General features: G+C 39.6%; 1 protein-coding gene across 3 annotated transcripts in view; it reads left to right on the forward strand.

Annotated features, from left to right (window-relative positions):
• The first annotated feature begins 4,887 nt into the window (after window positions 1–4,887).
• Window positions 4,888–26,447, forward strand: part of LOC105482759 (lysophosphatidic acid receptor 3) — a 107,146-nt gene continuing 85,586 nt past the window's right edge. The window contains exons 1-2 of one of the 3 annotated variants that reach the window (XM_071088651.1): window positions 22,526–22,851; window positions 23,229–23,284. In XM_071088651.1, coding sequence (XP_070944752.1) covers window positions 23,282–23,284 — 3 coding nt within the window. In that variant the 5' untranslated portion in view covers window positions 22,526–22,851; window positions 23,229–23,281. Of the gene's footprint in view, window positions 4,938–22,525; window positions 22,852–23,228; window positions 23,285–26,447 lie in introns of those variants that run through there. The other 2 variants (XM_071088821.1, XM_024793066.2) reach the window with 2 other exon arrangements.

Here is a 26,447-nt window from a genome sequence, read left to right on the forward strand (position 1 = left end):
CTTTTTATATTATGTTTTTTCCTATACGTACATACCTATGATAAAGTGTAATTTATAAATTAGGCACAGTAAGAGGTTAACAACAATAACAATAAAATAGAACAATTATAATAATATACTGTATTAACAATGATGATAAAATAGAACAATTATAATAATATACTGTATTAATAAAATAGAACAATTATAACAACACTATACTGTAATAAGTTATATGAATGCGGTCTCACAGAATGTCTTACTATACTTATTCACCCTTCTTATGATATGAAATGATAAAACGTGTAAGTGATGAAGTGAGGTGAGTGATACAAGCATTGTGATGTAACATTAGGCCACTACTGACCTTCCGATGATACGTCAGAAGGGGGTCCCAGATCACTGAGCCATGGTGATGTCAACGGTTAGATGTCAGGAGCAGACAGTGTTGATGACTAATGGATGAGGAGCATCTCAGCATGGACACACTGGGCAAAGGGAGGATGCACGTGCCAGGATGGATGGGATGGGACACACGAGATTTCATGACACCACTCCGAATGGCAAGCAATTTAAAGTTTATCAAGTATTTATTTCTGGAATTTTCCATTCAATATTTTCAGACCGTGGTTGATCTCTAGTAACTGAAACCACAGAAAGTGGATAAGGGTAGCCTACTATATTGCAATGAGGTTGAGTCTTTCTCTACCAAATAGCTAGAATTTCACACAGTTCGTAAAGCATGCATGAAGTAGCTCTTGCATGAGGAGTGATGAGGACCTCACAGGCTAAACCCTAAGCACAGCATTCTGGTATCAGGCACTTGAGGAAGGACAAGAGGCACAGGAACAAGAAACCGCTGGTCCTGTGTCTTGATGGAGGTGTTGACTGAGCACCTCTACTTTTCCTTCCTACACTTGAGATGTTCCAGGCTCTGGATACTGCTGACATGCAGAGCCAGCTTTGTGGCTGTGTAATCCATACATTCTCAAAGAACCTTGTGCTTGGCTTAATGGTCCTCCATCAGTCTTGAAATTCTTAATATTTCTTGAACAAGGGACCCCACGTTTTCAGTTTTCAGTAGGCCGCACAAGTTATGTAGCTAATCTTGATGATAGGATTATATAACTCAATGATTAAAGCATGGTTTTTTTAAAAAAAAGGCTAGGAACCCAGGAATGTACTTTTAAATTTAATAAATTTAATAAAAGAAAAGCATGAACCTGAATTGGAATTGCTTTTTGAAAAAACGGACTTTTTTAAGAGCAATTTTTGGTTTACAGCAAAATTGAGAGGCAGGTACAGAGAGTTCTCATATCCCTCCTGCCCACACATGTGCACAGCCTCTGCCATTATCATCATCCCACACCAGAGTGGTATATTAGCTACAATCCAACCAATGAAACTGCACTGGCACATCATTACCACCCAAAGTCCATAGTTTACATTACGGTCATTCTTGGTGTTGTACACTCTGGATTTGGACACATGTATAACATGTATCCACCATTATAGTATCATACAGAGTCACTCCACTGCTCTACAAATCCTCTCCTCTGCCTAGCCATTCCTCCCTCACCACCACCCCACACCTGAACTCCTGGCAACCACTGGTCTTTTTACTGTCCCTGCAGTTTTTCCTTTTCCAGAATGTCATATAGTTGAAATCCTATAGTATGTCACCTCTCCAGAGAGCCTTCTTTCACTTAGTGATATACATTTAAGTTTCTGCCACATCTTTTCATGGATTTGCTTTTTAACAGGCATTTGGGTGCACCGTTTTCCTCTGTCCTCACAAATAAGTGGCTGTGGAGCCACTTCCTGCCTTACAAAGATGGAGATTAAACTTCTGTGTTTGGTGATATTGATCAAGGTTCCCACATTGTGCCTGCAGGCTGGGTGCTGAGCTGTTCTCCTTTGTCCCATGCCCCACCCTCCACCAGTGAAAACCCTCATTTTCTGGCTTTCCATTTAATGTTTTCCCCTTAATGGAGACTTGGTTTAGAGTGGTTCACATTCTAAACTCAAGCATGTTTGCCCAGTTGCCATATGACCCCCAGCCTTGTTAGGAAAAACTACAACTCATGATTGTTTTATTACGGGCTTATTTACAGCAAGTGCTACTGCAAACCAGTGCATGAAAAAGATGGCAAACGTTTCTCTTGCCATCTGTCTCTGCCAGAGAACCGGGGAGTGAACATGAAGCTAAACGAGTTACAGACAATCATTTCCACACCAACTTACATAACAAGGACAGCAAAACTTTGACTTCTTAAAGACCTCCGGGAGCTATTGGCTATGGTGAATGGGGGAGAGAATTTATTAGGGTGATGTATGTTTCTTAGTTTCTAATGATACATAAATTATCCCATGAGCCATAATACATATGGCTTAAAGAGAATTTTAAATGAAAGCAATTTTTTTTTTCTAGCACCACTAATTGCCTAGCAGCAGTAAATTACTCATCCCCCACGGCCTATGGGCTGTGGTCATTACTCTCTCCTCGAGGTTGAGCAGATGTCCCCCAAGAGGAACGTTTGCTCTAAAACAGTGAATTTACATCCTCACTTGTGAGCCCGCCATGCTAGGTCTACAGAGGGAGCAGGAATTAATCATGCCTTTCGGACATAGCACTGTGTTTGTGCCCTCCAACATGTGTTATTTATGATAGCAGGACAGTGGGTTGAGTCTTAGCTCTTGGTTTGCCTTTGAGGGAAAATCAGAGTGCTGCTATCAATAATTAATCTCCTCTGGCTGGTTGGGGGGAAGGGAGGCATGGTTTGAAAGACAGACTTAGCTAATAAGCATGGAAGTTTCCTAGGTGACAAGTTAAACAAGGGAAGTGATAAGCATCACTAGTTTTGGGAAACACTAGATAACTACATGATACGTAGAAGGAAAATGATGGTGCTATCAAAGACCATTAATTCAGCACATTTTTGTTGATTTGCACTACTGTGATAAGTACTAAGGATGCAGGGAATGAATGAGAAGATCCCTGCCGTCACCAAGTTTGATGTCTAGTGGGAGAGAGAATCACAGAAAAAAACAAAGATAATACAAGGTCAGCCCAAGGTCATTCTACTATATGAGAGCAGAATGAAGATAGCTTCTGCCTGCCTGTTGAGGAGACTAGACAATGCTAGAGCTTAGATTTGAAGAATACGTTGTATTTGACCAGATGGCCATGGTGTGGGATGGAGGAAGGACTTTCTGGATGAGGGTAACAATGGCAAAGTCCTGGACATCAGAGAACCTGGTCAGTTAGGAAAACGATGCTTTGGCGTGGTCAGCATATAGGCTGTATACAGGGGAAAATGATAGAAGACAGGACTAGAGAAGGGATGAGGCAAGGCCACAGGAGTATGTATGCCTTGGGAGGGAGGGCTTCAGACTTGAGAACTGCATGACCAAAGAGGGCAGAACTGTGGAGGATGGGTTGAGGTGGAGGGAGGCAAGCAGGGAAATCAGTCACAAAGCTGCTGCAATCATCCAGATTAAAGAGAGAGAGAGAGAAATGCCATTACGCTGTAATTAAACACAATCACAAACACGAGAAATTTGCCTTAAAATTATCTCTCAGAAATACACCAGATTGGTGTGTGTGTGTGTGTGTGTGCATATATATATATAATGTATTATACATCATATGTGTATGTACTGTATATGCATATGTATATGTGTGTGTGTATACATATGTTTTATCTATCTGTATATACTGTTATCCCCTGGTATCCATGGAGGATTGATTCCAGGACCCCTGTGGAAACTAAAATCCAAGAATATTTAAGTCCCTAATATAAAATATTTGCACCTAACCTACACATATTTTCTCATATACTTTAAACCATCTCTAGATGACTTATAATACCTAATACAATGTAAATGCTAAGTGAATAGTTGTTATACTGTATTCAGGCAATAATGACAAGGAAAAAAATTCTCTACCTGTTTGGTACAGATGCAACCATGCATTTTTTTCTGCTGGGTGAATTCACAGATATGGAACCCATGGATCTGGAGGATCAACTGTATATTTTTGTTTCTCACAAGACTTTTCTGCTAATTACCCTGTCATTTTCTTAAGGGTTCATGGTTTTGAACTATGCATTTGGAGGGGAGGGTCTCCCTTCGTAGCTTCTATTATTGGGAAATATATATTTGTTAGGATGAATGGGTTGAATGCATATTTCCATCACATGCATATTGCTGCTTCTCACAATTTTAAGAAAAGAAGCTATCCAAGCCTTTGTTTCTGCATCATCCCTTCCCCATTACCCCTATACCCACACACTCTGACACGCTCTGACCTTGGCCAGCAGCAGCTTTGTGTCTATTAAGGTGTCAAGACTTGGTGTCACCACTAACAAAATCTGTATTCTGTATTCTGATGCCTACAAACTGCATAGGGACTTTATAAGGACTCCATCCTACCCTCAGCCTCCCACCTGACCACAGTCAAGATTTGGGAGTGGGATCATAAAGTCTTATGAGGCTGCCTGGGAAAGCAGGGCGTTGCAAGTAAATGCCAGGAGGTGCTTTGCCTCTGCTTCCCTTAGGCCAGGGTGGTGTGTGGGGGTGGGCATGAGGAGACTGAAGGGGAGGGGAAGGGAGAGTGAACTGATGGGAGGAACACTGAGATGGGATTGCTTTGTGCCCACTCCTACAACTGCCTTCATTTGGAAAGTAGTAATAAATACAGTCATGTTGGAGGAATGTTTCTGGGCCAAGATAGACCGAGACTGGGGGAACAGGGCAAGGAGATTGGCATGGCCCCCATCTCACAAGAAGAAAAAATGGAGTTGTATAAATGCCTGAGTGCCTGTGGTGCTGATGATCTGCCTCCTTCCATCTAGACCCTGCAGAGATGGTCAGCAGTTTGTGTTGAAACCAATCTCAGTGATGCTCCTTCCGACTCTACCAGCTCCAGCGACTGCACCCCATGAGGATTAGAGGTGGTAAGCTAATAACATTTCCTTAATTAAAACCCATTTATGCTGGAGGTTGCAATTTTTTGAATTTTTGCATGAGTGAAAAATCAGACCTTGGCAATGACCTTGAGCAGTAGGATATAAATAACTCCCACATGCTTAGTGTTCCAATAGTGGAACACTAGGCATAAATAAGTTTAATGTATGGACCATATGGGGTGCAAGAACAGAAAAACATCCATCAGGAATTTCCTCATTTCCTCAAGCCAGGTCAGGGGAGCCAGGCTGGACGTTGGTGTTGAGGGAGAACTCTCGCCGCCCTGTGAGAGAGTTACTATGAAGCAGGACACCCATCTCCAGCCCTGAGGGGCACAGAGGGCAGCCCAGCATAGACCCTGTAAGGTTCCACTCTCAACAGCGTGCTCAGAGGGCTAAGCCACAGCCTTAAGGTGATCCACTCCAGCACAGTGACCCTGCATGACCAGTGAGGCACTGTGAGGGGAAATCATCATTGTCCAAAGTCATTTCTGAACAATGAGCCACCAAGTCCTGGTTTGATCTCTGGGGAAAATGCATTGCAGCCTCAAGCCAGAATAACACAGAGACTGCTTCCTGTATCTTATCTCTTGACAGCCAAGTTTCTTGAACAGCTTTTAAGGAACCGTAGTAACAGTTGGAGGAAGGGGTGAGTGGATCAGTGATGATCCTTTTACTAGACTTTTATCTCCCTTGCATAAATGGCTCCATGGTCCACCTGGAAAAGGTAAGCGTAAGGAGAAAAGATGACAGGCAGATAGGGGTTTAACCTAGGTGATGGGCAGATAAGTTTAGGGTGGGGAGTTGACCGGCAATGACGTGACTGCACCCCCCTCCCTCTTTTCTCCAGGATGAGGGAGGTTCTGACCTTTAGCCTTTATGCAAAATACTGTTGTCAAAGTTTCCATTTATGTGATTGAGACAAAAGAGCCAACATTTATTATCCTACATTAAAACCGAAGCAACTAAATGGGATGAAACCCGCAGATATATATTTCTTCCCCATTGGCCTTTTCAAAAACGGCAATCAATTTTCATAGCAGGCAGCTTAGAAGGTCAACTTACTGGGACAAAAATGGGTGAAAGCCAACTGAAACAGTATCATCAACCGGTGTCATCCACATAATATTCAGCACCTTATGACCATGTAGCCAGATAAATTCCGATAGATTACAGATTTAAATGTGAAAAATTAAGCCTATAAAAGGACTAGAAAAAAAATGCAGATAAATATTGATCTGATCTCAGAAGTCAAGAATGGCTTTCTGAGTTTAAAGCTGCACAGGCTGGACCTGGTGGCTCATGCCTGTAATCCCAGCACTTTGGGAGGCTGAGGCGGGTGCATCATCTGAGGTCAAGAGTTAGAGACCAGCCTGACCAACATGGCGAAACCCCATCTCTACTAAAAATACAAAACAATTAGCCCGGCATGATGGCAGGAGCCTATAATCCCAGATACTTGGGACAGTGAGACAGGAAAATCGCATGAACCCGGGAGGCAGAAGTTGCATGGAGCCGAGATGGCTCCACTGCACTCCAGCCTGAGGGATGGGTGAGATTCCATCTCCGAAAAAAAAAAAAAAAAGCTGCACAAAACCATAAAATAACCAAATACATTTTATTATATGAAAGCAAAACATTTTAGAAAAGTAAGAATGTAAACACAATTTAAAAAGCACACTGAGAGGCTGGGTGTAGTATTTCATGCCTATAATCCTAGCACTTTGGGAGGCCGAGGCAGGAGGATCGCTTGAACTCATGAGTTCAAGACCACCCTGGGCAAGATGGTGAGACCCCCCTTCTCTACAAAAAAATAAAATAGAAATTAGCCGGGCATGGTGGCCCACACCTGTAATCCCAGCTACTGAGAGCTGTGACCGTGTCACTGAACTCCAGCCTGGCTGACAGAGTGAGATCTTGTCTCTTAAAATAAATACATGCCTAAAGCCAAAAAGCACACCAAGGAAAAAACCATTGTAGCATATATGGCTGGCTTAGTATGCTAACTGTATTACTAGGCCGAGCATGGTGGCTCACGCCTGTAATCCCAGCATTTTGGGAGGCCGAGGCGGGCAGATCATGAGGTCAGGAGTTTGAGACCAGCCTGGCCAACATGGTGAAAACCCTTCTCTACTAAAAATACAACAATTAGCTGGGTGTGGTGGTGGGTGCCTGTAATCTCAGCTACTTGGGAGGCTGAGGCAGGAGAATTGCTTACACCTGGGAGGCAGAGGTTGCAGTGAGCCAAGATAGTGCCGCTGCACTCCAGCCTGGGTGACACAGCAAGAATCTGTCTTGAGAAAAAAAAAAAAAAAAGAACCATTAGTAATTCCTGGAGCCCCCTCCGCAAGGACTGTTTTCTGTCTCTGTGATTCATGTGCCTAGCAAGGTTCCTGGTGAATAGTAGGCAATCAACAAATAACTTATTTTTAAAAAGCTATATTTGGTTGAATGTACACTATATCCATCTATTGTTGCCACTCATCTCAGCAAACATACAGATTACATTAACAGGATCTCCATTTTACCAAAGAGAAAACTGAGCACAGAGTAAGTAGAGAAACTGGATTCAAATCCAAAGCTTCTGACTCCAAAGCCTTCTCCATTTTTCCCTTTCTGCTGCCTGCCTTCTAAATGAATGCTTATTGAATAGAACTGAATGGCAGAAAAAAATGTTTAGCCTACTTAATGAGAAATGTGACTTCTATTTTCAAACAACACCTTGTTAAGCAACATTCCTTGAACTCAAATAATGCTGGTGTTCAATGGAAAATAATTTTTACCTTGGTGGGGGAGTCGAAAACCCATAGAAGCTCCCAGCTCTAACACTAAATTGCTTAGAGATTTAGACAAGTTGTTAAGCTGCTCCAAGTCTCAGAATCCTTATCTGTAATACAGGGATAATAAAATTGAGAGTGCAGAAAGGTTATGTAATTTGTCCAAGGTTACATAGTAGTAACCGCCTGAGTGGACAGCTTGTCTTTACAGCTGCGTAGTTCACAAGGTTGGTGTAATATCTATGAGTAAATGAATGTGAACAAGCTTTGAAAAGGATTAACTGGACCCATTGGGTGAATGGAGAGAAAACTTAAAGTAATAAGCCTGTTTTTTGTGCAAGAATTATGAAAATTAGTTTGATATGAACATTTCAAATATCTGGGTGTGTTCTTCTTGACCTACTATCTATTTTTAAATTTCTATAGCTGAAAATATATACTAGTAGCTGATTATCCCCTCCTTTCTGCCCCCTTTACCGTAAACCAGTGTGGCAGTACTGATTAAGGAATCCAAGTCAGCTTGCCCACAATTATAATCTTATCTAACTAGCTTTTTTAAAAAAAAGATAATTGCATCCACTGGGGTGGCCTTTCTGGCATGTGCAATAATGAATCACCAAATCGTGATTTTTAAAAGATAGTTATCTCAAAATCTGGACTCAGCACCTTTTTCATTTCACTGGCTAGAAACTAAGAGAGTCCGTGTTAATAACGTGTCTTAATAACACTCATGTACTTTTCATGTCTCGATGCAGTATTTGATCATTGATGAAGTCAGCAGTTGGACATGCATCTCAATTACCGTACTTTTCAGAAGATGCCCTTCATATTATCTCTCTAATTTAGAGAATTTATTTTATTAAACTATTCAAGAGAAGGTTGCATATACTACTACTACGAAAGGGGTATAATACAAATATTATAAGGCATAAAGGGCATAAAAGTTGCATAAATATGCAACTTTGGTACATATTTCCTAAGAACAAGAATAATCTCTTATGTAATCACAACACAATGTTCTAATTCAGGAAATTTAATATTGATGCAATGCTTTCATCAAATCTGCAGCCCATAATCCAGCTCATCAATTGTCCCAACAATTCTCTTTATAGTATTCTTTCCCTGCTCACACAGGATCCAATCCAGGTCACTATTGAATTTAGTTGTCGCACCTCTTTTGTTTCCTTTCATCTGGAAGAGTCTCTCAGCCTTTCTTTGTCTTTCATGACAATGAGATTTTTGAAGAATACTGATCATTATTTTATGGATAGCCCCTTAATCTGGATCTCGTGATTAGATTCAGGATATGCATTTTCGGCGGGAATATCACAGAAGCAGTGTGGTGTCATATTATATCCAGAGATCCACGCATTGGTCTGCCCCTCATTAGTGACATTTATTTTCATCCCAGTCATGGTGTTGTCTGGCTTCTCCATTGCTGTTGTGGTTATAGAAAGGCACTGCCCTGATCTCCTGTTATGAGGAGCGTAATTGATACTATGTCCTGGCTGATGCACTCAGACTCCTTCTGCATGGGGACCATGCTTCCCACTGACTTCTGGCCAATGGCTCTATTAGTGTCCCAATTACTTTCTTTTATTTTGTTTTATATTTTCTAACTCATGTCAGCCACCTCAAGAATTCAGAATAAGGCCCTGTGCAGTGGCTCATGCCTATAATCTCAGAAATTTGGGAGGCTGAGGTGGGAGGATTGCTCGAGCTCAGGAGTTTTAGACTAGCCCGGGCAACAGGCAAAACCCCATCTCTACCAAAAGTACATAAATTAGCCAGCTGTGGTGGTGCATGCCTGTAGTCCTAGCTCCTTGGGGGCTGAGGTGCTAGGATGGCTGGAGCAGGGGAAGTAGAGGCTGCAGTGAGCTGAGATCACGCCACTGCACTCCAGGCTGGGCAACAGAATGAGACTCTGTCTAAAACCATAGCAAGGCATGGCAAGACATTCTGGTCTCATGCTTGCAGGAGCTCCAAAACCCATTACTAAGAAAAAACATTTTTTACACTGAACACTTATACTGGGTTTTCTTCATTTTGGATATATATGTAGCATGTTCAGTGCTAGAAAGGTGAATGGTGAGAACTCTTTTACCATTACTATTTACTTATGTAAATGTATAAATGATGGTAGTTACACTAGTTAGACAAAGTGTACAATAACAGATAAGTGAAATATTACAGGCATGTTTAAGAAGTGGTGGGTAAAGCTTTTAATACTAACAATCCATCATAGGAGCATGGGTTCAAAATAAGAATAACACCATACATTTACACAGTACTAAAAGGTTTGTGAAGGGCTTTCACATGTATTATTTAGTTTTATCCTCACAATAGCCCTGAGCTAGGTAGAGCAGGTATTGTTATCCCTGCTTTATCTATGGGACAATCATATTATTTCAAAAACAGAAAAAGTAAAGAAAGAAAGCTAATTGAAATGCCCGTGGATTATAAAATATGTATTTGAAATCTGGCATAAGAAACACCTACTCTGTTTCTGAAACTACCTACCCTTAAGCCTGGAAATTTTTCTTTTATAATATTTAATGTAATTGCTAATACACGAGAATCAGTGTTCTCAACCTGCAGAGAACCCTCACTTAAATCTGTAATTCCTTTTGCTGCTCTTTGCAATCAGTATTTAATAAATAAAATAACACAAGTACTGAACATGAATCCTTTTCCTTTGATATTACTGAACATTTTAAGCTGCTTTTAGATTGCTATGGGGTTAATTAAAAAAGAAAGATGAGAACAAAACTTAGGAATTTTAGATGTGATTTACTTGGGAGGTGGGATAAGAAGGTGTTGTTATTTTTTTTCCCTAGTAATAATACTTCTCTAAAGGTTGCAATGAAAGTTGTGTGATAATGGTTTTATAGACAAAATCTTGCTTTTTAGCAAAGTAACTTTTTGAAGAATTTATTCTATTTGTGGTGACCCTCTTTGTCCCAAATAACATGTTTTGTCTTAAGGCCTCTTTTGATGGATACTAGTAGAGTTACACAGGCTTTCTTCTAATTAGTATTTGTTTAGTATATATTTTTTATTATGATAATTTAAATGTACTTCATTCAAGTAGCATGTAGCTGAATTTGTTGGTTTAATTGCAATATCTCTATTTGAACCCAATTATTTATTTTGCTTACATTTATTGTGATTACTGATATATTTGGATTTATTTCTATAAACCTAATTTGTGTTTTGCATAAACCATGCTTTTTTTCTTATTTATTTGCCCCCATCCTTTCCTTCTATTGGATTAATGGAGTTTATTTCCTTCTATTCCTTTTATTTAGTATTTACTCTTAACCTCTTTATTTTTTCCTTTAGAAAAATCCAAAATTAATAAAAACTCTCTTTGCTACTCTTCAATAATATAGGAACTTTAGACTTTATGCCTTAGGCCATCTCCAATCTCCGTTCGCGCTCTCTTATATGTTTTTCTTGCCTAGTATTTTAGTTCCTTTTTTCATCTCTTTCCCTGATCGTTATTTTTACTTATTGTCTGGTATAGACAATGTTTATTCAAATTTACCTATCTTTTATAGCTTATAAAAGTGAAAATTTTAAAACCCTAATTTATTCATGTTGGTACCATTTACAATAGGAAAATGCTTTTTGCACACACTATTTCTTTTTAGGTTTGATGTTATTCTTTCTTTAGTAGCTCTCTGAGGCTTAGTCTTCATCTCAAAATCCTTCCTTAACCTTCAGTTTTCAGTAATTCTTTAGCTGAAAATTCAGTTCTAGGTTGCCCAATATTTTCCTTCAACTCTTTGGTAATTATATTCCATATTCTACCTGGTCTCTTTTGAGAAGTCTGTTATCAGTCTAAGTAATTTGTCTTTTCTTACTGGTTGCTTTGAAGACTTACTTATACTTCAGTATATGTGTGTGTTAAATTTAATCGTTTGAGATACTGTAGTTGTGCTTCCTGAATCTAAACATTCATGTCTTTCTTCAATTTGGAAAAATACCGAGTCATTTATTTCTGGAAAATATTATTTATTTCGGCCCATTCTCTCTTGTCTCCCTTTCTGAAACATGTTGACCTTCTCTTTATCTTTTCCGTATCTCTTCATCGCTCCTTCATATTTTTCATCCCCTTTTCTCTCCATTCTCATGAATTTCTTTAGATTTATATTTCAATTCGTTAACTCTCTGTTTTGGCTGTTTTTAAACTTTTAAGTGGTTTTTTTTTTAATTTCAGTTACTCAATTTTTTATTTCTAGAAGTTCTTTTTGTTTCGTTTTATTTCTTCTAAAAAAAATGTGATACATATGCAGAACGTGCAGGTTTGTTACACAGGTATATGTGTGCCATGGTGGTTTGCTGCACCTATTGACCTGTCCTCTAAGTTCCCTCCCCTCACCCCCCCACCCCCCGACAGACCCTGGTGTGTGTTGTTCCCCTCTCTGTGTCCATGTGTTATTAATGTTCAACTACCACTTATGAGTGAGAATATGCGGTGTCTGGTTTTCTGTTTCTGTGTTAGTTTGCTGAGGATGATGGCTTCCAGCTTCATCCATATCCTGTAAAGAACATGAACTCATTCCTTTTTATGGCTGCATAGTATTCCATGTATATATGTACCACATTTTCTTTATCCAGTCCATCATTGACGGGCATTTGGGTTGGTTCTATGTCTTTGCTATTGTAAACAGTCTTGCAATAAACATACATGTGCATGTGTCTTTATAGTAGAATGATTTATATACCTTTGGATATATACCCAGTAATGGGATTGCTGGGACAAATTGTATTTCTGACTCTAGATCCTTGAGGAATCACCATACTGTCTTCCACAGTGGTTGAACTAATTTACATTCCTCCCAAGAGTATCAGAGCGTTCCTATTTCTTTGCAGCCTCGCCAGAAATTATTGTTTCTTGACTTTTTAATAATTGCCTTTCTGACTGGCATGAGGTGGTATTTCATTGTGGTTTTGATTTGCAGTTCTCTGATGATAAGTGATGTTGAGCTTTTTAAAATATGTTTGTTGGCTGCGTAAATGTCTTCTTTTGAGAAGTGTCTGTTCATATTCTTTCCCCACTTCTTGATAGGGTTGTTTGTATTTTTCTTGTAAATGTGTTTCAGTTCCTTGTAAATTCTGGATATTAGACCTTTGTCAGGTGGGTAGATTGAAAAAATTTTCTCCCATTCTGTAGATTGCCTGTTCACTCTGATGATAGTTTCTTTTGCTGTGCAGAAGCTCTTTAGCTTAACTAGATCCCATTTGTCAATTTTGGCTTCTGTTGCAGTTGCTTTTGGTGTTTTTGTCATGAAGTCTCTGCCCATGCCTATATCCTGGATGGTACTGCCTAGGTTTTCTTCTAGGGTTTTTACAGTTTTGGGTTTTACACTTCAGTCTTTAATCCATCTTGAGTTAATTTTTGTATAAGGTGTAAGGAAGGGGTCCAGTTTCAGTTTTCTGCATATGGCTAGCCAGTTTTCCCAGCACCATTTACTGAATAGGAGTTCTGTTTTTATACTGACCTATTTTATTTTTAAAGTGTCTTCCTATATTTTTAGTTTTTTTTTTTTTTTAACAAGATGAACTCACATGTGAACAGAAGATACAAATACAGTATTTCCCAAACTACCCATTTAAACCTAATATATAGTCTGGCCTTTTACCTACCTTTTGGGTGAAATCTTGGACAGCTCTCATAAATATTCTAATTGTTATTAGATAACTAGGCATCTTGTGATGATTTTTAGACAAAGAACAGTGTTGTTTCAGTAACTATAATGACCTACCTGGCATAACAATTAAATTTCTGAATTTCCTTCAAAGTTAAACCTTCTCTCCTTCCAAAGTTTGAGTTTTTCAAGTCAGGAAACTGAAATGGAAGAGGGGAGTCTGGTTGTCTTTCATTTTCTTCTCCTCGTCCGTGTCCCTGTAGTCAGTAGCCTTAGTTTCTAATCTCTCCATGGTCTAACCCAGGAGGTTAGAGGAACAGGAGAAAGGGCATATTCGTATAAGGCTGATACTGTCTGTCAGTACAGGGACTCAATTGCTGTCTCTTTTTCTCACAGGATGCTTTTCTGGGTTTCTCAGAGATAACACTCCTTCCCTCCCCCGACAAGTGGAATAAATTCCCATGAGTCAGCAATGCCTTCCTTGTAGTTATTTCCACACTTCTCCAGTCTTGACCCTAGTCTCTTGTATTTTCCCCCTATGAATCACGTTGCTCTCAAGGAGGCCTCTGCAGCAAAGTCCCCTTAAATCCAGCCTCAGGCTGATGGCACGCTATGTGATTTTTTGGCTCATGAAAACACGAACAGCCCTGTGCTGCCATGAATGAAAGAGCAGCGTGCTCCCAGTGTGGCCTTTTTCTCCTCTCTGCTCGGCCATCTCAGGGCAACTTGGCACAGCTCCTCATTCTGATCCTTATGCTCACCTAAACTCTAGGGCAGTGCCTCCCAAACTTTAATGCCCATACCAGTCACCTGGGGAATACTGTTAAAATGCAGATTCTGATTCAGCAAGTCTAGGTTGGGGACTGAGATTCTGCATTTCTAACAAGCAACTAGGTGATGCCTATGCTGCTGCTCCATGCACCACACTTTGAGTAGCAAGGCTCTGGGGGATAGACGTCAGGTTTATCGAATGTTATGTTGTTCTCATTTGCTTGAGATCTAGGGGAAGCACCCTTCTCTTCTGCTTGGGCGTGGGGGAGATAAAGCACCTATTTCATTTATATTTTTCAGAGAAATCCCCTTGCTTGACCTCTTCCACTTGCATTTTTTTAATAGACGGGAGGGGAGAGATTGCCAGTGCTGAAAGAAACAGTTTTATCACACTTGTGCAAGTGGGGTCTACAGGTCATCTAGCAGGTCATTTATTTATCACACTGGTGCAAGTGGGGTCTAGCAGGTCATTTAAGAATACAGAGTCCTGCTATCTATTTTATTCTAGGCCTTTGGGACTTCATCCACAACTGAAATGGAAAAAAGCCATTAAAATAACTAATTAGAATTATTTTATATTTTATAATTTTCACAAAATTTTATTACAGAAATGAAAAATACACCCCAAAGTAGAGAGAATCATAATAAATACCAATTTTTAGTGGGAAGATCAATGATTTTGAAAAAAATAATAATATAGAACATTTTCATCACCCCCAGAAGTTGTATTGTGACTCTTTTCAGTGAATCCCTGTCACTCTGATTTCTCTCATTATACTTTAGTTTTGTTTGTTCTAGAACTTCATATAATAGAATAACACTCTATGCACTCTTTTATGTCTGTCTTCTTTCATTCATCCTAATGCTTTTGATACTTGTCCCAACTATTGTGGTATCCATAGTTCATTACTTCTTTTTTAATAGAGTAGCATTCCATTGTGTAGATGTACAATTTATTTATCCATTCCCCTGTTGATGGACATTTGTGTTGTTTCCAGGTTTTACCTATTACAAATAGAGCTGCTATGAATTGTTACTACACAAGTCTTTTTATGAACATGTGTTTTCATTTCCCTTGAGTAAACAATTATGAGTAGAGTTACTAAGTCATAGAGTAGGACTATGGTTACATTTGTAAGAAACTGCCAAATAGGTTTTCAAAATGGTTGTACCATTTTTTACCCCCGTTGATAATGTATGAGACTCCTAGTTGGTTTACTTTTCACCAACATTTGACATGCTTAATCTTTTCAATTTTAGTCATTACAGTATATGCGAAGTGATATCTCTTGGAAGTTTTAATTTGTATTTCCCTGGTGCCTTTTGATAATCTTTTCATGGGTCTATTAGCCATTCATTTACATTCTTTCTGCAAAGTGCCAGTTCAAGTATTTTGCTCACTTTTAAATTGGGTTATCTTTTTATTACTAATTTTTAGGAGATCTCTGTGTATTCCAGATACAAATCCTTTATCAAACACATGTAGAACAAATATTTTTTCCCAATCTATGAATTGCATTTTCATTTTTTGATGGTATCTTCTGAAGACCAGACGTTTATAATTTTGATTTATTAATTTTTTTTATTTTAGTGTTGTTTCTTGTCTCATAATTTTTTGCCTATCTCGTTATAGTCTCCTATAACCTTTCTTCTGGAAACTTTATAATTTTACATTTTATGCATAGGTCTATGATTTGTCTCTAAATAATTTTGGTATGAAATTGAGGTGGAGGTTCATGTAATTTTTCCATATAGATACCTAGTTGTTTTGGTACCATTTGTTGAAAGACTATGCTTTCTCTATTGAATTACCTTGGCTCCTTTGTTGAAAATCAATTGACTGTATATGTGGAAGCCTATTACTGGACTCTATTCTGTCCCATCAATCTACTTAACTAACCCTGCCTCAATATCACACTGTCTTGATTACTGTAATTTTATGGCCTTGAAATCAAGTAGTAGAAATCCTCCAACTTTGATTTCTTTTTCAAAAATTTTTTGATCATTTTAGATCCTTTGCTTGCTTTCTTAGTTTCTTTCTCTCTTTCTCTCTCTTTCTCTTTTTTTCTTTCTTTCTTCCTTCCTTCCTTCTCTCTCTCTCTCTCTCTCGAAAAAGTATTTTGCTTTTTCGAGAAAAAAGCATGGAATAAAGAAGCTTTTTAAAATTTTTATTTTATTTTATTAAACTTATTATTATCATTTTAAAATTTTACTTTAAGTTCTGGGATAAATGTGCTGAATGTACAGGTTTGTTACATAGGATTACATGTGCCATGGTGGTTTGCTGCACCTACCAACCTGTCATCTACGTTTTAAGCCCCACATGCATTAGGTATTTGTCCTAATGCTCTCCCTCCTCTTGCCCCCAACCTCCCAACAGGCCACTCTGTGTGATGTTTCCCTCCCTGTGTCCATGTGTTCTCATTGTTCAACTCCCACTTATGAGTGAGAACACAAGGTGTTTGGTTTTCTGTTCCTGTGTTAGTTTGCTGAGGATGATGGTTTCTAGCTTCATCCATGCTCCTGCATAGGGTCCTTTGCTTTCTTATATAAAATTAGAATCAGTTTGTCAATTTCTACAAAAAGGCCTGGTGGAGTTGTGATTGGATAGCATTGATTCTACAGATTGAATTGGGGAGAATTAAAATCTTAACCCATCAACATGGTATAGCTCTTTATGTATTGCCAATCTGGATGACTTTTTATTTCATTTGACTGCTTTTTTACACAGGTAAAATTTCCTGTAGAATGTCAAATAGAAGGAGTAAAAATAAACATCCTGGATTTGTTCCTAATCTTACATATAAAGCGTTCAATATTTTGCCATTAGCCATGCTGTTAGTGGCAGGTCTTTTATAGATGCCCTTTATCAAATTGAGCAAATTTCCTTCTACTTCTAATTTGCTAAGTTTCATTTTTTACTTTTTTGAGACAAGGTCTTGCTCTGTTGCCCAAGCTGGAATGCAGTAGCATGATCTTGGCTCACCGCAACCTCTACCTCCTGAACCCAAGTGATCCTCCCACCTTACCCTCCTGAGTAGCTGGGACTATAGGCATGTGCCACCACACCACACCTGGCTAATTTTCTGTATGTTTTGTAGAGATGGGGTCTTGCCACATTGCCCAGACTGGTCTTGAACATCTGGACTCAAGCAATTCACCGCCTCAGCCTCCCAAAGTGTTGGGATTATAGGTAACTGTAAGCCACTGTGTTCAGCTGGCTTTTTTTTTTTTTAATCAAAAATGGGGCCAGGTGTGGTGGCTCATGCCTGTGATCCTAGCACTTTGGGAGGCTGAGGCAGGTGGATCACCTGAGGTCAGGAGTTCAAGACCAATCTGGTCAACATGGTGAAACCCCGTCTCTACTAAAAATACAAAAATCAGCCAGGCATGGTGGTGGGTGCCTGTCATCCCAGCTACTTGGGAGGCTGAGGCAGGAGAATCACTTGAATCTGGGAGGTGGAGGTTGCAGTGAGCCAAGATCTGCTACTGCGCTCCATCCTGGGTGACAGAGTGAGACTCAGTCTCAAAAAACAAAACAAAACAAAACCAAAAAAAACCCACAGGTGCTAGCTTTTGCCAACTGTATTTTCTGCGTAAATTGAAATTATGATATAATTTTTATTCTTATTTCATTAATCTGGTGAATTACTGAACTTTGATTTTTCAAATGTTGAAACAACCATACATTAATGAGTTAAATCTCAGTCAAGCTATATTATCTGCATACGTTGCTACATTTTATTTGCTAATTTTTTGGAGAATCTGTTTTATATGTTCATAAATGATATTACTCTATAATTTTCCTCTTTTATAATCTTCTTGTCAGGTTTTCATGTTAAAGCTATCTGAGCCTCATGAAATAGGTAGAGAAATTTTCCTTCCTATATTTTCTCAGAGAGTTTTTATAAGATAAATATTATTTTCTTCTTAAATATTTGATAGAATTCATGAGTGAAGCCATCTGGACCTAGAGTTCTGTTCATGAGGTTTTTCATTACATATTCAATTTCTTTGATAAGCATCATGCTAGTCAGACATCTTACTGCTTTTTCTATCAGTTTTGGTAAGTCATGTTGTGTCTGGAAGGTATTCCTTCCGTTGGGTTCTTGGTCTTGCTGTCTTCAAGAATAAAGGCGCAGACCCTCGCGGTGAGTGTTACAGCTCTTATAGATGGTGTGTCTGGAGTTTGTTCCTTCAGATGTGTCCAGAGTTTCTTCCTTCCCGTGGGTTTGTGGTCTCGCTGACTTCAGGAGTGAAGCCTCAGACCTTCCCAGTGACTGTTATAGTTCTTAAAGGTGGCGAGTCCGGAGTTGTTTGTTCCTCCTGGTTGGTTTGTGGTCTCGCTGACTTCAGGAATGAAGCCGCAGACCCTTGCAGTGAGTGTTACAGCTCATAAAGGTAGTGCAGACCCAAAGAGTGAGCAGCAGCAAGATGTATTGTGAAGAGCAAAACAACTAAGCTTCCACAGCATGGACTGGGACCAGAGCACCGTTGGGGCTGCTGGCTGGGGTGGCCAGCTTTTAGTCCCTTATTTGACCCCGCCCACATCCTGCTGATTGGTCCATTTTACAGAGCACTGATTGGTCCATTTTACAGAGTGCTGATTGGTCCATTTTTACAGAGTGCCGATGGTTGCGTTTTTACAGAGTGCTGATTGGTGTGTTTACAATCCGTTAGCTAGACACAGAGCACTGATTGGTGCATTTTTACAGAGTGCTGATTGGTGCGTTTACAATATTTTAGCTAGACACAAAAGTTCTCCAAGTCCCCACCGGACCCAGAAGCTCAACTGGCTTCACCTCTCAATGTTTTTAAAGGAATTTGTCCTTTTCATCAACTTGTCAAATTTATCTAATATTATTTTTTAACTTTTTGATGTGTGTAAGAACAATAGTGATGTCCCCCTTTCGTTACTGGTTTGACAATTTGTGGGGTTTTCTTCCTTATCTTGACCAATCTACTATGAGAATATCAGTTCTATCAATCTCTTCAACAGAACAACTCTTGGTTTCCTTGGTTTTCCCTACCATTTGTTTTCTCTTTCATTGCTTTCCCTTCTTGTTTTTTTATTTTTGTTTTCTACTTTCTTTGGGTTGATTTTGCCCTTCTTTTTTTCTAGCTTTTTAAGGCAGATGTTTAGATCATTAATTTTTCACTTTATTTTTTTCTAATACAGGTGGTACCTATGGCTTGACTTACTTTTTTTACTTTAAAATTGGTCTATCTGGACATAACCTCATCATAAGTAGAGAAACATCTGTATAACCAATTAAAACTATAAACATTCTTTTAAGTACTGCTTTGGCTGCAGCACATAAATTTTGATATGTAATGTTTTCATTATTATTCTGTTTTAAATTTCTAAATTCTCCTGTGATTCCTTCTTTGATCCATGGGTTATTTATATTTGTGTCACCTGATTTCCAAATATTTGGGGATTTTAAAGATATCTTTTTGTTGTTGGCATCTAATTTACTATCATTTTGGCCAGAGAATAATTTCAATTATTTTAGATTTATTGAAACTTGTTTTATGATTCAAAATATGGTCTATCTTCACAGTGGAGTTCGGGGATTCAGGGGGAAAGGGTAGGAAGGGGGTGAGGGATAAAAGACTACAAATTGGATTCAATGTATACTGTTCAAGAGAAAGGTGCACCAAAATCTCAAAAATCACCACTAAATGACTTACTCATGTAACCGAATACCACCTGTTCCCCAAAAACCTATGGAAAGAAAAAATTTTAAAAAATATGGTCTACCTTGGGGAATATTACGTGTGTACTTGAAAACATGTATTTTGTAGTTGATGGGTGTAATGTTTATAAACACCAATCAGGTAAGTTAGTTGACGGTGTTGTTCAAATCTTCTGTAACCTTATTTTTTTGTCTACCTGTCCTATCAACTACTGAGAAGTGTTAAAATCTCCAACTATAATTAGAGATTTGTCTATTTCTCCCTTTAGCTCTGATAATTTTTATTTCATATACTTTGAAGATTCATTATTTGATGAGTTGACCATTTTATCATCATGAAATAATTGTTTTTTTTTCAGGTAATAAGCTCATTTAAAAAATTACTACAGTATATTGTATCTTTTTAATTTCCACTGCATTTGGAGGTAGGTAGTATTATTCCATTTATAATTGTAGAGACTGAGTGAAATTGGCCAAAGTTGTATAACTAGTAAATACGGTAGAACGCATAAAAGTTTTCAAACTTGAAGGCTGGGTGCGGTGGCTCAGGCCTGCAATCCCAGCACTTTGGGAGGACGAGGTGGGCAGATCACGAGATCAAGAGATTGAGACCATCCTGGCCAACATGGTCAAACCCCGTCTCTACTAAAAATACAAAAATTAGCTGGGTGTGGTGATGCACGCCTGTAGTCCCAGCTACTCAGGAGACTGAGGCAGGAGAATCCCGGCTTGAAGCCAGGAGGCAGAGGTTGCAGTGAGCCGAGATTGCACCATTGGACTCCAGCCTGGTGACAGAGCGAGTCTCCGTCTCAAAAAAAAAAGTTTTCAAACTTGACAGTGAGTCTTAAAAGTCATGGGCATTTTAATTAAGTCCTATAACATGTTTTAGTTTTATGCTTTTGTTTCTCACAACTTTTTACTTACATGCTTTCTACACACATTGGTCATTATTTTCCTCACTCGTATTTATACTTTGTACCCGTCATTGTTATTTGCCTTTACTGTACTAGTTCTATCACAATATGGCATAATGAAAGTAAGCCATGTCCAAGTAATTAAAAAACCTAATATTGAACCTCCTAGAAAGTCTTCTATTATAGCAAGATCATTTATCATGACATATTTTCTTGCTGGTAAGTAATAACTAAATTCTTTCAAAGTGAAGTATAAAATTATGTGATTTGCTTGTTTTAATATGTTTCTTTCGTAATATTATAGAATGCTATTAAATCTTATATATTTTTTATTTCAAACTGTATGACATTAAAGGCTGAAAACTTCTTGGCCCTTGATCTTCCATTTTAAAGGCATCAACCCTCTGTTTTAGAGGAACTAAAGGTTAAAGCTCTGATTTTTTTATAGTGCATTCACATTATCTTAGTCTACTGTGTTAGTATTCAAATTACACAAAAACATTAAATATTAATCTGGCCAGTGCCCCTCAAATCCAATTGAAAAAAAAATCAATCCCGGAGATGAGAATGTTAGTGTCATGTTACAGCTTTCTTTTGCAAAACAAGGAAAAAAGTTTAGTGCATAGAATGCAGAAAATTCTGGCAGGATTTATTTACAACTATTTCCTTTTTCTTTTTTAAGTTTACTAGAATAAATATTTGTGCAGCTGAATGTGTTGCTAGAAGCAGGTCCTTGATGGCTGCCTTAGGCAAAGCCAATATCTAGGCATAGCATGGACATCAGGCTTGTGAGAAGGTAGCCTATTATACAAACTGCTATCATTGTCCACACATGACTTCATCTTTGCCTGGGTGGACCCTCAGCATTCCACAGTTGTTGAACGCATGGAGTCTCCGTAATGTTCTCTTAAAGTATCTTGGTGAAGTGTGTATACATATCTCAGGCTGCAAACTTAGGCAGACAAACATACAACTATTTTTGTAAAAGTGGATCTGAATTCTATTTTGAACTCCCTATTTCTTTCTTTTTCTTTTTTTTTTCTTTTTTTCTTTTTTTGTCCGAGACTGAGTCTCATTCTGTCGCCAGGCTGGAGTCCAGTGGTGTGACCTTGGTTCACTGCAACCTCTGCCTCCCAGCTTCAAGCGATTCTCCTGCCTCAGCCTCCTGAGTAGCTGGGACTACAGGTGCCTGCCACCATGTCCAGCTAATTTTTGTATTTTTAGTAGAGACAGGGTTTCACCATGTTGGCCAGGATGGTCTCGTTCTCTTGACCTCTTGATCTTGTGATCTGCCCGCCTTGGCCTCCCAAAGTGCTGGGATTACAGGCGTGAGCTACCATGCCTGGCTGAACCCCCTATTTCTATCACTGACTGAAGAATTTAGTCTTATGACTTTCTAGGTAAACTCAGGCAAATGCAGCTATCTCAGTCATTTTAAGTTTATATTTAGGCTTCTGCCCCTTTCTTTTTTTTTTTTTTTTGAGATGGAGTCTTGCTCTGTAGCCCGGGCTGGAGTGCAGTGGCCGGATCTCAGCTCACTGCAAGCTCCGCCTCCCGGGTTTAGGCCATTCTCCTGCCTCAGCCTCCGGAGTAGCTGGGACTACAGGCGCCCGCCACCTCGCCCGGCTAGTTTTTTGTATTTTTAGTAGAGACGGGGTTTCACGGTGTTAGCCAGGATGGTCTCGATCTCCTGACCTCGTGATCCGCCCATCTCGGCCTCCCAAAGTGCTGGGATTACAGGCTTGAGCCACCGCGCCCGGCCGCTTCTGCCCCTTTCATTTTCTCCCTGTGTGGCATCTAGGTTCTGAAGAAACTTTAAGGTGTTTTGGTGTTGGGGTAGAGTGGCTGTGTGATAAACACCTGGCACACTACATTCCTTTTAGGGGTGATTCTCCCTCCTAATATTTGTATGCTGGCCTCTGTCCCTGCTGCATTCATCACCCAGGTTTCCTTTTAGGTATTTAGCAGCAAAGAACTGACTTGAGTGCTATTCTCCATCACTCTGGGGCTCACAGGAAACTGTGGATTCAGTCCCTCCCGTGTCTATTTCTGCCATGTCACCACTTCAGTACTGCTGCTCCCCATATCAGGTTGGTATGAAGCACTTCCATTAATATTTTCTATCCAAGTCTCAGATGGAAAGCAGGTCACAGTACAATATTTCAGGGGTCCCTGACCCCAGGACCACAGACCAGTACCAGTCCTTGGTCTGTTAGGTACAGGACCACACAGCAGGAGGTGAGCAGTGGGCCAGTGAGTAAAGTGCCATCTGTATTAACAGCCACTCCCCATCACTCGAATTACTGCCTGAGCTCCGCCTCCTGTGAGATTAGCAGTGACATTATTATAGATTCTCATAGGAGCACAAACCCTATTGTGAACTGCACATGTGAGGGATCTAGGTTGCAGGCTCCTTATGAGGATCTAACGCCTGATGATGTGTCACTGTCTCTCATCACCCCCATAGGAGACCGTCTAGTTGCAGGAAAAGAAGCTCAGGGTTCCCACTGATTCTACATTATGGTAAGATGTATAATTATTTCATTATATATTATATGGTAATAATAATAGAAATAAAGTGCACAATGAATGCAATGTGCTTGAATCATCCCCAAACCATCCCCTCTCCCCTGTCTATGGAAAAATTGTCTTCCACAAAACCGGTCCCTGGTGCCAAAAAGGTTGGGGACCTCTTCTCTATTTGTATCAGTCAGGGTAGTCTGCGTTATGCTGTGGTAACAAATGCTCCCCAAATCTCAGTGGCTTAGAAAGACTAAGGTTTATTTTTCACTCACCTGGCCTTCCTGGGTCAGCCATGGTATTTCTCCCTGCCTTGTTCTCTCCTAGATCTAGGCTGGTGGAGCTGATATTGCTGTTACTAGGGTAGAGGAAAAAGAGAATCAAATGAACCTTGTGCTGGCTAGAAAAGCTCACACTTTATCAGCCGAAGCAAGTCAAATGGATAAGCTTGACATCAATAAGGCAGAGAAGTTGAATTCTCCTCTAGAAAGGGGCAGCTTTTATTTATTTATTTATTTATTTATTTATTTATTTATTTAGAGACAGAGTCTCGTTCTGTCATCCAGGCTAGAGTGCAGTGGCGTAATCTCGGCTCAGTGCAAGCTCTGCCTCCCGGGTTCACACCATTCTCCTGCCTCAGCCTCCCAAATAGCTGGAAGTACAGGCACCCGCCACCACACCCAGCTATTTTTTTTTTTTTTTTTCTGTATTTTTAGTAGAGACGGGGTTTCACCATGTTAGCCAGGATGGTCTCAATCTCCTGACCTCATGATCCACTTGCCTTGGCCTCCCAAAGTGCTGGGATTACAGGCGCAAGCCACCGTGCCTGGCCAGGGGCAGCTTATATTTTAAAATAATAATGCAATCTACCACTTTATTCCTGGGTCCCTAAACTTAAGGGGAGACCTTAGTGTCCCTAATAACTTAGCCTGAGGAGTGGTGAGGGGTCACAAACACCATGCTCATGGCTTTCAGCGCTATCTCTTTTTCAGTTGAAATTCTCCTTCCAGGTCAGGAAACCCTATCTAACCTCCAGGGAGGGTGGTCTGTTTCTTAATCTGCTCTATTCTAATTGACTGTTTATGGACAAAACATTCATGTTTCACTTCTTTCTGCACTTAGCCCTTTGAAACTCCAGAGAACCCATCTTTTTGCAAAATCATAAACTCTGGTGTTTAAGATTTTTCTGCTATGATTTTAAGAAGACCTATTTACAAGCTGAGAATTGATTTCTTTTATTATTTTTCTTTTCTTACTTTTTTTTTTTTGGAGACAGGGTCTTGCTCTGTCACCCAGGCTGGAGTACAGTAGTATAATCATGGCTCCTTGAAGCCTCTACCTCCTGAGCTCAAGCAATCCTCCCACCTCAGCCTCCTGAGTAGCTGGGACCACAGGTGCACATCACCATGCATGGCTAATTTTTGTAGTTTTTGTAGAGACGGGGTTTTGCCATGTTGCCCAGGTTGGTCTTGAACTCCTGGGGTCAAGTGATCTACCCACCTTGGCCTCCCAAAATGCTGAGGTTACAGACATGTCAGGTGTGCTTTCTGTTTTTTCTTTTAAAAATTTGTTGGGGTTTTTTTTTTTGTGGTTGTTTTGTTGTTTTTGTGTCCACCCTTGATAAGTGCTCTCAGAAAAACAGATTCCCTTGACTCAGTGCTGAGGAGTCATGAGGGCAACAAGGAATAGTAGTAAAAGAAAACCTCAATTATTGTCTCCAGATAGAATTTCCTCAAAACTGAAAGGTAGGTAAAGTAGTTGTGAAAATAAAGGCTGCTTGGATGGGAGCTTTAGGGCGTTGTTGTCCTGAGTGACCGTTCTAAAGCATGCTTACTGTAGTAGTGGTGGATAATCATTTTCCATCCCATAATCTCCAATGCTTTTTATAAAGGATCCGTAAAAGATTTACAATGCTAGCTTCCTATTTTCTGCTTGAAACTTCCCTTTGAGAATTACAGTATTTGCCTACAGTATCGCACTAGCCAAGCTCACAGGTATGCTAAAGTAATACTCAAGTGAACGTACATGAAATTACAATGAACAGAAACTGAGTAAAACAGGGAGCTTACCTTAGATTCTGTTTTTTCAACATATGTTGATTTTTAGTTTTGATTTCTTTTATTTGTGGACTATTTCCATGATTTTCAATTGAAGTTACTGATATGCTACTGAGAGATATTCCACAGGGCCACCTACTGTTCTTGTACTCTCTTTGCCAGTGGTTTCTATGGAGTTAACTGTTTGCTCAGTCTTTTCTCAGAACTGTTATTTCAGGTACCACTGTCATCTCTCACTTTATAGCTCCCATTCCACTTTCCCACACCATTCACCTGCTGTAGGCTAATTAGTATAGATTAGCAAAATTCAGCAGAGATTCAGTTCAGATATTTCCCAAAGTTAAGAACAACACATCTGTGAATTCCTGCCCATATGATTGAAGCCCCAAGGTGAATTGGGGACAGAGGAACATGGCCTCTTTCCATAAATCCAGAGAGGAAGAAGCCTTGCCTGAGTCCCACATTGCTTCTCACTGTGGCAGGAGGCAGGCAGTTTTGTGTGTTTTTTAAAAATTTGTTTTGTTTTTTGGGACAGAGTCTCACTTTGTCACCCAGGCTGGAGATCAGTGGTGCAATCTCAGCTCACTGCAACCTCTGCCTTCCGGGTTCGAGCGATTCTCCTGCCTCAGCCTCCTGAGTGGCTGGGATTACAGGTGCATGCCCAGCTAATTTTTTGTATTTTTAGTAGAGATGGGGTTTCACCATGTTGGCCAGGCTACTCTTGAACTCCTGGCCTTAAAGTGGTCCACCAAACTTGGCCTCCCAAAGACCTGGGATTACAGGCGTGAGCCACCACATCCACTCCCAATTGTTCTTTCAGCCATCACAATTTCATTCTATCAAGCACTGTGGAATGACCCTTTTACCTCCTTATAGAAACAATGTTATAACTTTTTGTGTTTCCAGGAACACAAAGCACAACACTTATATACATGAAGCTGACCAGCAAATGTGTGTTGAAAGTTTTGAATTACTTTCCAGTCAGTGATCTCTAAGACAAAATATACCCTCAGCCTTCATGCTTGCCATTTTGATGTTAATTTTAATTTGGCTTTGCTAATAAAAACATTTTGGTAGAGAAGTGAGACACCACAGGCCAAACAAGGATT

This window comes from Macaca nemestrina, chromosome 1 (genome assembly GCF_043159975.1).
Source record: "Macaca nemestrina isolate mMacNem1 chromosome 1, mMacNem.hap1, whole genome shotgun sequence".
NCBI classification, from domain to species: Eukaryota; Metazoa; Chordata; class Mammalia; order Primates; family Cercopithecidae; genus Macaca; species Macaca nemestrina.